At 39.5% G+C, this 13,502-nt stretch overlaps 1 protein-coding gene across 1 annotated transcript in view; it reads right to left on the bottom strand.

Moving 5' to 3' along the window:
- The window catches only part of ZFHX4 (zinc finger homeobox 4), a 149,252-nt gene that overhangs the window by 5,641 nt on the left and 130,109 nt on the right, over positions 1-13,502 (bottom strand). The window contains exons 6-9 of the mRNA XM_059468341.1: positions 13,051-13,184; positions 12,694-12,894; positions 10,641-10,758; positions 4,421-9,817 (exon numbers count right to left, since the gene is read on the bottom strand). Coding sequence (XP_059324324.1) covers positions 4,421-9,817; positions 10,641-10,758; positions 12,694-12,894; positions 13,051-13,184 — 5,850 coding nt within the window. The remainder of the gene's footprint in view (positions 1-4,420; positions 9,818-10,640; positions 10,759-12,693; positions 12,895-13,050; positions 13,185-13,502) is intronic.

The following is a 13,502-nucleotide window of genomic DNA, read 5'->3' as shown; positions in this document are numbered from 1 at the left end:
TTTAAACACTAAGGAGTTAAAATGCATTGTGAGCACGAATTAGATAGTACAGTCAAACAAGTCACAACAGCTATAATTAAAAAGTGGGTAATTGCTAGAGTTAGTGCACAATCACATTGAAGATGCTATTACTTGCTCCTATGCTTCCAACAGGAAGTAACAGGCAATTGTCAATTGTGTGTGGAGCCGGCTGAAAATTTATGAAATTATAAAGAGTGTAGATGGAAAACACATGAATGATACATATAATGTGAACTGTTGCTCCAGCTTTGTCATGGTTATTTGGGCTTGCCACCTACTTAGGATTTTTTCCAACTTCATTTCATTCTCAACCTCTTTAACTCTTGTACATTTTGATGTCTTCAGTCTAATCACAGTGAGGATTCCTAGAACTGGTAAGACCTATTCCATTTTCCAGATATTCTTTGGAATATAGTTGAAATACACATAGTTCAGTGAAATACCCAGACAGATTGCTTTAGAAAAGTGCAATCCACTTGTTTTATTGGAAGGTAAATGTGGAATGAGGGTTTCCAAAACTAAATTTAAAAAACTGAATGAAACTAATGTTTGATTTACAGACATGAGACATACAGATTAGAAAATACACTAATCACGAGCAAACATTCTGATCCTGCTAATTATTTTAAGTGACTATCAAAGATGAGAGACTTCTCTTTCACCTGGAGGAATGGGAGGGCTAAAAATACAAAAATGAAACTGCTACCAATGGGCCAAAAGCAAACAGAGAACAGAATTTAATGCACTAACAAAGCCATTGCTGCTGAATCAAATTTCTCTCTTGATAAGATTTCAAAACCCACTAAGTACATATTACCCAGTGATGTGTGCATTCTTGGAAAAAGCTGCTGTGAATCTTCAAGGCAGCCCAGGCTTAAGTGATGTGCAAAGAACCTATGGTAATGATGATGACATTAAAAGGTTCATAGAACCAGTATCAATAGCTAGAAGCAAGATGAAGCACTAGCTTTCTACAAGGGATCATAGGCAAAACACAAAGCTAAGGAAAAAGAGAATGTGAATTTTAAGAACAGCTGAAAACAGCAGGTGAACTCGGCTATCTACAGTCACCTAGAAAATGAGAAGAAGCTTGAAGAACAAAGATGAGCTGAAACTAAAATTCTGTATGAATTAGAATTCCACCAAATAACTCCTTATTAGGAATTATGCTGAGCAAACACTGCAGTAATTTTCAGACCTTGCTCAGCATTTGATGCCCATAAGACGGTAAAATTACATTATCTAGAAAAATGTATCCCACAGGTGAGAGGATTGTGACATATAATCTCAGAACCACACAATAATTCTGACATTAAAACCCACTTGTTTAAGAAGAAAATAACAGAATCTAAAGTTAATATATCCTTTTATTCAGAAATGAAGCTATCTTATTTTGCAAAATTTAATATTCACAAGTAATAATCTAGTTTAAGCACTATATAAAGAAGATGAAATGAACTGTAGTTTGAATCATTCCATCTTTTCTGAATTAGCATTATTTTCATGGGTTCCATTTCAAAACTTTTGTAAAAGCAAATACTGCATTTAGAAAAGCATAGTACTTTGCAAAATTTAGCTGGGTTTTCTGTATTTTGGAAATCCATAAAAAATACTGGATGGTGAAACATGACAGTGAAATCCCTTCACTTGTATTAACCAGTGAAAATAATCAGTGCTACTTCTCTGTCTAGCATGAGGAAAACGAATCACGAATTGTGATGTTTACAATTAGGTTTCAATAGTTGCCTGTCTGAATAAACACATTCTTTCAAATTGAGGATCTTACTAACGTTAACGGCCCTTTAAGAAATATGTAGGACAGAATGGATGGGCTTTGCTACAGCAAAAACAGTTATCAACCCTGTAGGCATCAGTAAAAACAAGTAAATACTTCAATATAAGGGATCCTAGAGAGGCTTTTTCTGAAGTGCATTTTGGGTTTGGGTCCTGGAGAGAAGAAATTACACACTTGCAGAGGAATTCACAAGAAGTAGACTTGAACTGTAAGACAGTGAGTTGTCAGGGAGCTTCAGCAAATCCTTCATGCAAAGAATGGTGCAGAGAAATTGTCCTGCTGGCTGAAAATACACATGCTGCAAGAAGAACTGTAGCCAAGGAAAAGTTTGCTTGGAAGCTTGCTTCCAAAAAGGTACTTCTTAAATGATTCTTAGCATCAAATATGAATGTGAGCTATCAGACAGAGCAGGGTAGAGAAGAAAATAGAAATGGGTTAATTAGGTGCAGAAAATACTAGTGTTGAGCATATACTGGAGCACATCTAAGTACATTACTGTTTTTCCATGATGAATGATTAAAATAATCACTTTTTTTGCTTTCCACTCACTATCACTGCTCTATTATGTATCATTAGGGAATGGAGATTTATGTATGCAAGTATTTTCCAGGCAACAAAAGGGGGATGTAGGGGCTGTTTAGCATATGGCAGAAGAGGAAGTTAACAACAAGATTCTAGTAGCTGGTTTACACAGTGGGCTTTGCCCACAATGGGCTAATTAACCTTAAGAAAATGAAAGATGAAAGAGGGTAAAAATCCATCTCAATTGGCAGTGCACTGTGCATGATATCAAAGAAGAGGTGTTTGGTGGAAATTAGAAAATCTGAATATGGAATTGTTATGGAACAGTTGGCCTCTAATAATGCTTTTTGTATTATTAACAGGACAATTTGCAGACTTTGAGCCTACATTGGTACCAGTGAGTTAAAGAGCATCAGGGAACATTACCCAGAAACTGAGAGAAAACCTTCTTTAAATTTAAAGAGAAAGAATGTGTACATTGTTTTTGCCTAGGCCAACTGGCCTCCTCCAAAATAACTCCTAAGCACAGCTTAGAGGGTAGGTCCATGGGTCCAGGATCATTCCCCAGACACACTTTGCATGGGAACTTCCTGGTTGAAATAAAAAAATATATATCCAAGCAAACTTCTTTGAGCCATATAGACAAATCCTGAGTTTTCTGATGGCTTTTTACCTGAAGGTCAACCTAGCCAAAGCTATTTAGCAAAGTTATATAGAGAAACCATATCTATAATTTTAATGAACAACAACCAGCCATTTTAGGACGAGGACACTGTATGCCATTAAGAAGGAAATACAGCAACTTTATATTTCCTTTATATGCAATCTCTGTGCCAATAACTGTTTGATAAAAGCCAGAGGGCACTCAGCCAGAGACTCCATTGTGGAAGGAAAGCCTCTCTGATCCAATGAAGAGAAAAACAAGATGCTTTGACCACGACTTAGGGAAACAATAACATGATCATCATCAATCAAAGTAGACCTGGGTAGTAGAGAAGACATTGCTACAGTCTCAATATGTCTAATAACACTGGTGATTAAGACTTTATTTTACTTGCCAAAGTGTATCGCTTTCTAAAGCAAGGTTTAGAGATCAACAGCAGGTGGGATTCCTGGATAAAATGAGATGAGGAATCTTAACTACCTTCCTAACTCTTCTGTGCACATATTTGATATGAATATGCAAAATTAGAAGATGACTGTGAGAGCTTCAGTCTGCAAGGCTGCAGTCAAATGAACCTAGAGTGCAAAACTGGAGCCTACTTCAAGAAACATATTAGGCTCATTCTTTGAGGACTAAAAAAATCTGCTGCAGAAAACTTGGTTCCTTAACATGAGTGAAACTTATTGCAAGAGGGAGTGCTTTCCAACATGAGCAAAACCTTGAGTCACATGAGAGTCAAAACTGTCAATAAAGCGAGTTAGGTGTTCTGTTAAAAGTACAAGCCCAAATGAAGAGGTACATGTCTGTAATGACTTTATAAACTGGAATTTGGATTACAATTGAAACTGCCTTTAAAAATCACCTTCCAAAAACTCTTTTTTATTTCAGCAGGCAGTTATTCAGAAATATAATAGAGGGTCCAGGGCAGCATTTATATTAAATATTTATTCTGGATTAAACAACAGATTGGAGTGGTCTAAGGGTTGAACCACTTGCCTGATAAACTGACAATGTGAGAATCTATTTTGTACTTAATGAGATTTTACATTAAATATTTGCATACAAAAAATTACATACAAAATTCTTATCCATGTTTTGACTAAAGGAGTATTATTCAAAACAAACAAACAAGTATAACAATTATGTATTTCTATTGCCTTTGTTATAAAAAACCTAGTATTGGCTAAAAACATTTCTCTCTTTTTTTTTTTTTTTTGGAGAAGGCAGATGTATCATCCAGGCTACAGCATCATTTGAGAAATGCAATGAGTATACCCCATAGAAGTACTTATTAGCTATTCACACAAGTCTAACCAGCATGATATGAATGCATAATATGCTTTGTCTTAGAAGGGGATGGTGACTGTGAAAGATGATCAAATTAATAAAACGAGAAAATCATCCCCTTATAGACTTACTGTTTGAACTTTGTGGAAATCCAGGTAAGGAGGATGGACCATTCATTCCAGGCAGAAGAACAGGAGGAAGGCCAGGGAGTCCTGGATAAGCTGCTGGCAAACTGATACCATGAAGAGAACTGCTGTCCATCATGCCTGGCTGCTGTACTGTTAATCCTAGCACATCAGTAGCCTTCTTTATGCGATCCAGTTCTTGCTGTGCCATCAGCTGTCTAACCGTTGTAGGAGCTAAATAATCTTTCTCCCGGTCTAGCTGACTTCCCACAGTTTCTCTCACTTTTGTAATATGTTGTTTGGAAAAGATATGATCTCTTATGGACAAACGTGCAGAATATTTCACACCACACAGAGAACATTCTGGCTTCGTCCCATCAGGTCCAGTCTGATTTATCATGAATGGCTTCCCTATGTTAATTTTGAATTTCTTTTCCTTAGCCCGGGCATTCTGAAACCAGACCTGAACCACACGTTTGGGCAGACCAATCTCATTCCCTAGCATTTCACATTCCTGCATGGTTGGAGTCCGGTAGTCACTAAAGCAAGCCTTGAGAACTTTAAGCTGAAGGTTACTCATTTGTGTTCGGAAACGTTTGTGGCCTGGCCGATCACTGTTTTTGGATTTAAAGGGATTGCTAGCTCCAAATGGGTTAGGTGAACTTGGATCAGCTATGCTTGAAGTCTCACTGCGGTCGGCATTGTCATCAGGGTCATCAGTAATGTAGTAACTTTGGTCATGGTCACCATCTTTTTCACTGAAGTGTATTGAAGGGCTTGTTAGGGAAAAGAGAAATTTATCATCAGTATTCTCATTTGTAGGTGTAGTTGCTGCTTTTGGTAGTGTGTCGTTCACAAGTGGTTTTGGTTCTTTGGGGGGTGATGCAGGTTTTGCATCCCCTGAACTGCCAGTTGTGCTTTCCATTTCATTGTTCCCCTCATCCCCTGTTGTGGCATCACTAATTGCTGTATTAATTGATGAAGTCTCATCAAAGTCAGTCTTGTTTTGATCATATCCAGAGTCAGCAGGAGGGGCATTCAAATTTTCTATATCCTCACTAGACTCTGCTTTAAAAGAAGAAGGACTTAAAAGGTTCTTCGGTGACATTTCTGCAGTTTTGCTCACAGGGGTTGATACAGTGGAGGCTAATTCATTTTCACTTGATAATTCAGTTTTTGCTAATGACAGTGATGGGTAATCAAAAAATATGTACTTTTGTGGACTTTCTCCTCCATCTTCATTTGATATCAAAGGACTTGGAGGCAAACTATAGCCGGCCTGTTTTCCTTCGTTCCAATGTCGAGAGCGGATGTGACTTTCTAAAGCAGATTTTGCTTTAAACAGAGCTCGACAAAAAGGACATCTTTTATGGGACTGGGCTGGACCAACTGCACGGAATTGTCCCTTTCTTTCCCGGGCTCTTGTATTCTGAAACCAGACTTGTACGACTCTCTTTTTCAGTCCCACTTCACGTGCAATATGATCTAGCATCTTTCTGGTGGGATTGGAATCTAGCAGGTACTTTTCGTAGAGTATTTCCAGCTGCTCTGGAGTAATTGTAGTTCTTAAACGCTTATCACGATGTTGATCTTCTCCACTGTTTCCTCCCTCCTTCTCACTACAGTTATTGTCTTCTTTATCATCTAGTTTCCGTTTCAGAGAACCAGAAACTGTAGCAGGGTGTGCTGTATGTGATGAGCCAGTTTGTGGTGGCATCTGAGCAAGAGAACTGTTAAGTAACTGTCCAGTCATCAAAGGATTATTTGGGTCAAATATCATGTAGGGCATATCCATTGGTCTTTCTAAAAACTGTGAGTGAAGAAATTGGTTTTGAGCTGCTAGGAAATGCATGTGCTGGTGCTCTTGCCAAAGTTCTAGAGTTGGAAAGGCAACTGTACACTGATCACACTGATACTGTAATAACTGAGGAGGTAGACTGTTCTGTAGAGAAGTCATTGAAATTGGCAAAGGACTGGAAGGAACAGGTGTGTTTTGTGATGCAGAAGGAGGTCTCCCTACAATCTGGGATTGCTTTTGTTGTGGTGGTTGAGAAGCTGAGGGCTGAGGGTCAGAAGATGTTACTGGAGTAGACTGTACTGGTTTGGTGCTTTGGGAAGTTGTTTCTGTTTGCTTAGAGGTGGTTTCATTTTGTTTTGGTTTTTCTGTGGACTCTGGTTTAGGAGAAGCCTTCTCAGGTTCTGGTTTGGGTGATGGAATCAAAGGAGTACTAGAACCAGAGCCAGAGCTTGCTGCTGTGACTGTCAAGCTTTTTGACGAGTCATTTTGGCCAGAAACTGTACAGTTCTTATACACTGTTTGATCAGAGGCATCCATAGAGTCTTCAGTTTGGCTTTCATCTTGAGCATCATCATCTTCATCTTTATAACACTGCTTTTTCTGATGCGTAATTAAATCAAAGATCCTGGGAAAAACCACACTGCACTTTTTGCACTGATACTGCATGTTACTGGTTCGGATGTAACGCTCATTTGTCAGTTCCCTTTTCTCATTGTCTTTAGTTTCAGCTTGATTCTCGTAACTTTTGCGAGCTTTTTGTCGTGCATTTTGGAACCATACGACAATAACTCGAGTAGGTAGGTTAAGTACAGTTGAAAGCTGTTCGATTTCATCATCCTTTGGATAAGCATTTGTATCAAAGAAGTCTTGGAGGACACGAAGCTGGTAGTCAGTAAACCGAGTCCTGGATGACCTCTTACTGAAAGACGCATCAGACTTGTAGGGTTCTACAGCTGAAGGCTGAGGATCTATTCTGATATCTTCCAACACCGTTATAGGAGGATTGCTGAAATTATACGGTGAATCCTTATTTCTCTGTCGTTCTTTAAACAGCGTATTTCGAAACCAGTGCTTGATAACTTTCTGTGAAAGACCAGATTTCTCAGCCATTTCTTGGATCTGCTCTTCACTTGGAGAATTGTTAATATCAAAATAAGCCCGCAAGATTTTTAACTGGTCATCTGTGATTCTCGTACGTGGACGCTTGAACTGAGAGTGCCGCAGGAAATTGGGATCTAATCCCAGCTGCTGCTGGCAAAGCTGGGTAAGATCGGCAGATAAAGTATCCATTGGTGGCAGCTGGAGGGCAAGCTGAGGAGGCAGTGCTGGGTGTTGCACTGGCTGCATCATAATTGGAGGGAAAAGTGGGAGATCAAGTGAAACGGGAAGCTGGACTTGAGGTGGGGCTGATGGTGGTGGTGGTGGAGGAGGCGGAGGTGGTGGTGGAGGAGGTGGTGGTGGAGGTGTAGGTGGTGGGGCCTGCAAAGGTGTGGGAGCTGTGTTTTGAATTTTTCCAGCTCCAGCTGAAGAAGGCTGAGAAGGAGTTGGAGGAGGAGGAGGAGGAGGTGGTGGCAGAGGTGGTGGCGGCGGCGGTGGCGTTTCTGGAGAAGATGGAGAAATTGGATAAAGTTTGTCATATGCCTCCCTGTATTGTCGGGCAAATTTTTCTAACGCTCCATATGGAAAAAAATGTCCATGCACATGTTCTTGATGACTCTTCAAAATAAGAATGTTGGAAAAAAGCTTACTGCAGGTTCCACACTCCAGTTTATCTGTGTTTTCACCATCCCCAGTCTTGCTTTTTTTCTGCACTTTTTGTCTGTTCTCATTGTATTGGATAACTAACTCAAACCCAAAGTTCTCCAGCAAAGCCTTGGCTGCATTCCCCCTTGCTCCAGAAGCTATTCTGGGTGGTGGTATGGCTGGTTCTGAAGATTTTGGCTTCTTCATATCTTTGTTTTCTTTTAGTCCTTCATTCTCATTAGTAAATTCTTGCTTTGGCTTCTCATGTTTTTCAGAAACTTCTTCTGACTCCTTATATGATGGCATATCCTTTATCAGCTGGCAGTCTGTACTTACTAAGGTATTTTGCTCTGCTTTCATCAGCTTACTACTTTGCTGCTGCTGCTTTTGGGACTGAAGTTGGGGTTGGGTGGACTGGTACTGTTGTGCCTGTTGCTGCAGTATCTGTAGCTGGGTTTGGCCAACATGGTGCTGAGTTTGTATCTGCTGCTTCAAATCTTCAAGCAGTGATCCTGTCATACCAGCCATCCCAGGCATACCAAATGTGGCAGAACCAGGCATACCCAGATCTGGGCTTAAGCTAAATTCTGTCCCAGGTATATAGAATGGGAAAAGGAACTGAGGCTGTTGAAATTGGAGCAGTGCTTCTGGTGTCATTGGAAAGTGAGGCAAAAAAGCTGGATTTAGAAACTGCGGTTGAAAGAACGCAGCTTGTTGTTGCAGTTCATGCTGTAGTTGCATTTGAAGTTGTGCTGGTGACTGGGGTGGGTGATGTGTAGGCTGAGCAGAAATTAATTCAGGAGCTTGCTTTTTATTTAATTCTTTGGCATCTAAATGTGTTTCTTTGCTGTTAACTGCTGGTAAGGTCACAGATTCTAGCATTCCTTGGCTGGGGCTATTCACATTCCCTGCTACACTATTACCGCTATTTATATTACCACTTGGTTCTAGCTTTGCAGCCCTTGCCTTTGTCTGATGAAGCACAGATCTCATATGGATTTCCAATGTAGAACTTTGGCTATATGCAACATTACAAATGCTGCACTTGTAGGGTTTGTTGTCAGTGCTGCTGTTGGTTTCTTGAGGGACAGGACTTGATGCTTCCTGCAAAACCTTTTTGAGTTTATGCAGATGGGACACTGAGTTGTAGTGGACCAAGAGAATGTTCTTTTGGGTGAAAGACTCTTTACACACTGTACACTTGTATGGGCGAGATGGATCTAGAAATTTTTCCATAGTAAAATTTGGCCCTTTTCTAAAAGGTAAGGTTCGCTTTGGTTCCGAGCCCATATCATCTGGAATAGAGCTACTATCACTTCCTACAGGACTTGCTTTACCTTCCTGGTCCATCTCATAATCTCTTTCTATTTCCTGTTCTAGTGCATGATCATCTTGTGCCATACTTTCACTTTCTCCCCATAGTTCACCATTGACAGGTAAAGATGCACACAGCTGCTGAAGTTCAGCTTCATTGAGTTCAGGGTGGCCTGCTTCCAAGTGTTTTTTTAAAGCCTGGAATGTACGGAAGCTACGTTGGCAAAGGCTACACATGGTAGCTGCCCGAATAGCGTGGTACTGGGAATGTATCTGAAGCTTCTGCATAGTCTTAAAAGCCAAGCTACAATGGTTGCAGCGGTACTTATAGACATGGCGGTCAGAAACAGACAGCTGTTGCTTCTTCTGCTGCTCACTTAGCTGGTCTGTCATAGACTCAGTGGTCTTTATATCTTTACTGCTGCTCTTATTCCAATCGGGTGTTTCAGCAGATTCCTTAGGTGGCTTCTGTTCCTCAGTCTTTATTTCCATTCCAGTTTTTGACTCATCGATCCCAGGGGTACTTTTCTCATCCACAGGACTTTCACCTAGTTAGAGAAAGTTAAGTGTCTTTTACACAAGTAGAAGAGAAAGCACACAGTATTCATTTTAATTTATTTTTTCATCAGAAATCAAGAAAGGCACCTAGTATGCCATGTGTCAGCTTAGCAAAATATAACAACCTGTCTTTGTCCTAGAAAACAAAGTGGGCAAGATAAACAGGAGTTTAAAAAAAGGAATATAACTCATACACAATGATCAGATTGGCAGCAGTATCTGGCCGAGCAGTGGCATAGGGCTTTTCTTTGCTGGAAGGTAGGAGTTGATTGGTACAATGGGAGCATCAAACAAGAAAAGGAAATAAAGAATAGGAAAGAGGGAAAGAGTAGAAAAATGGGGACAACAGGTAGGACAGATGACTAGAAAGAGAATGAGAATGGTCAGAGAAGAGAGGGAGGAGAATGCTGTGACAACAGCAAAATTTCTCAGTGCATATTACAGTAAGTCTCCAGGATCAGAAACCTGCTACTGGAAATGAAGACAAAATCACTTACCTAACATTCCCCATTGATGGTGAAAGTGCCACTGTCTTTTGGGATTAGGTCCTAGCAGCAGGTTAAACAAGGAGGATCTTGCCCTCAAAGTGGCTAGGCACTGCTGTTCGATTTTACCTCCACCAAAAGCAAGGAGTCTGGCATACACGTGCTTTCTACCAGCTCAGCCAAATTCAGATCCCTTGCTACTTTTTGTTTTTTAATCTCTGTGGCTATAAGCAAGCCAGAAAAAGGTTTCCTTTACCAAGTAACAAGTAGTTTTATTTCTAAATTGCCCATACTTAGCTTTTACATGTCTGGGTTTTTTCTTGCATACCTGGATATTTCCCAGATCCCTCAGCTGTAATGGTTGCAGGTGTGTCACGTTCAGATTTCTCTGAAGCAGCTGCTGGCAATAGCATACTATTGGGCATCATGACATCTGGTACAGGAACCTTTGAAAACCAAGAATATGGTATTATTACAGAAAAAGTCCCACTATTTAATAGTAGATAACAGTATGAAATTATAAGTCAAAAGATCCTCCATATCTGGATGACTGTCAGAATCAAGATCCTGATTCAGTCCTTGATTATGGTTTCTGACAGATCATAACCCAGAGCATCATGTGTCCCTTAGTGGAGAATCAACTCAAAATAATCCACAATAAGGGGATGCTATAGAACTACACATGCCCTCAATATCTCGTTGGTCTCAGTATCACCACAAAGAAGGTTTTGCTGACTTTGCCAGGGTCATTGGATTTATCAGGGGAATTCTCCTAGGATATCCTCCACAGACAGAGATTATGTTGAGATATGGTGACCAGTCAGCCTTTCACTGATGCCATTCTCACTTTTCTTCACCTGTACCTTTTTTACACAAATGGTGGACATTCCATGATCTTTGAAAGAAAATTATGTTTATTTCAATAGGGAAGTAACAATTTATTTCTACTTAAAATTAGATTTTTTTTTCTCTTTTTTGACTTCAATTTCTTATGTATCATCTTCAGATTGCTTTATCTGTTGAGCTATGCTTTCAAATTAGAGACAGAAATCTTTGAAGGATGTATTTTTAATCTGGTAGTATTCAGTTTTGCTAAGTTGATACAAATATCAACCTGCTCAACATTTTATGTTTTTATTTTACTTTGATCTTAAAAAAAAATTAATATCAGAAATATAGGACTGTCCTATTAAGACTTAGCAAGTCTAAGTTCAAGCTCCTGCACTGCCACATTCTGTCTAAAGAATATTGGGTAAATCAGAACAGACTGCGCTGCAGCTCCTCATCTCTAACAGAAGGATGGGACTTCCTTCATACAGAGGTAAAAAGATTAACCACAAAAGAGATTTTTCTCTCAGAAACACTGGTATAACTCCCCAGTACCTGATGAAGATTTCAAAATTGCTTCATTATCAGCATAGAGGGAACCAGGAAGAACTTGAGAAGAAAGCTAGTGCTGCTCAATATGGAGGGGCAGATTTTCCATATTTTCCCATTTTCCTAAAAGGGTCTCTGAAAGTTAAATTTCTACTGCATTTTCCTTCCAGTGGGTCAAAATTACATGGTCTGTCAGAGCTGTAATTAGTAGAAAACCAAGGAAAAGAAAAGAAGTTCCCCAAGTGTGTATTTGCTCCTCAGCTCCAAGCACAAGGAACTGTAGACCTTCAGTCAAGAGGTCTCAATTATTTCTAATATTTTTTACCACTGTAGTTGGGTATGAGGTGGTGGATTTACAATCACACCTATATAAATGAAGGAGCCATTTATGGACACAGAAGTAAATACTTAAGGAGTTGGATCACTGAGATTTCCAAGTACATTTCCATCTAAGAAGGCAAGACAACCAGAACCAGTTTGTCTTAGGAGGTCTGTTCTCTAACTGAATTTATGCTGTAATAACAAATAAGTACGAGACCTCATTGTGTTTCTATGTGACATTATTTTGAATGGATGTTTGAACTGCTGTTTTACAGTGAATTTCATGCAATGTAATGTTTAGTAGAGGTATACACAGGAATCCTTCTACATTTGGGAACTATGTTCCTCAGGGAGTTCCTATTACTTTAGAAACAAAAGTCACAATAGCTCTGAGACTTGGATATTATTAGACCAAATTTTCAGGTAAGCACTTAGATATGGACTGGCTTAACTTTTCCAAGGTTAATGTCAGTGAGGAATCAAAGGCTTTTTGCATCTGTGAAATTCACCTTCAGCCATTTTCCCAAGGGACAGCAGTCACTGGAAGGGCTGACAAGAGAACCTAAGAGTCCTGACCCATTCCTCTCCCCCAGCTTCCTGAACACACTGTCACAACACATACATTGCCCACAAGGCCCAAGCATGTTTTCTGTAGCGTGTGCATCAGTATTTGGAGCACTTACTGTCATGAGCAGCTTCTCCACACAGTCAGGGGACACACTGTGCAGATGGGTCAAATGAAGCTGGAGATGCATTTTGTTGCTGAGGACATCTTGGCAGAGGGGGCAGCAGATAACAGGTTGCATTGAGTGCTGTGACAGGACATGCATCTGGATACGATTTGGGTCCCTACCATTGTAGTTACAATAAGGACATTGATAGAACTGAAAAGAAATCAAGTTAAGATGCAGGCTATTAGTCAATGTGCTTTTTATAACTTGCTGATATAGCTATTTTAACAGCATATCATCTCTGTTTCATTCTTGAGTTATTTGAAAAAGAGTTCTAGAATGCAATTAAATTGTTACATTTCCTTTTACCTGCTCATGACAAAATTTATTGTCCTCTGGAGGCTTTGATTTTTTAGCTGCACCATCCTCTTCTTTTGCCAGAAGAAGCTGCTGTGCCCCTACCACAGTGTTTGCTTTTGGTTCCTTCTCTGGTGTGACTATTCCTGTTTTGAAAACATAATTTTTGAGAACATGTTTTAAATGTAAAAATATCCTGGTTTACAAAGAGGCTCTGACTTCAAAGGTCTGTATTGTCTTTGAGGGTCTTTTTTTGTTTGCTTGCTTGTTTTTTAAACACTGAGAAAAAAATAAAGATGAATAAAACAAGTCTGGTAAGCACAAAGGTGAAAATACACTTTTATTCTTGATACTCTATAAATACATTTAAAAATGGACTCTCCTCTACTGTTTAGATAACCCTAGGTTGCCTTTAAAGATTAATCAATAATGTTCTTTCTTTAGCAGCTCAGTATGAATTTGTC

This window comes from Ammospiza nelsoni, chromosome 1 (genome assembly GCF_027579445.1).
Source record: "Ammospiza nelsoni isolate bAmmNel1 chromosome 1, bAmmNel1.pri, whole genome shotgun sequence".
Lineage (NCBI taxonomy): Eukaryota > Metazoa > Chordata > Aves > Passeriformes > Passerellidae > Ammospiza > Ammospiza nelsoni.
Note: the sequence above shows the minus strand (reverse complement) of the source record. Positions and strands in the feature narration are given on the sequence as shown.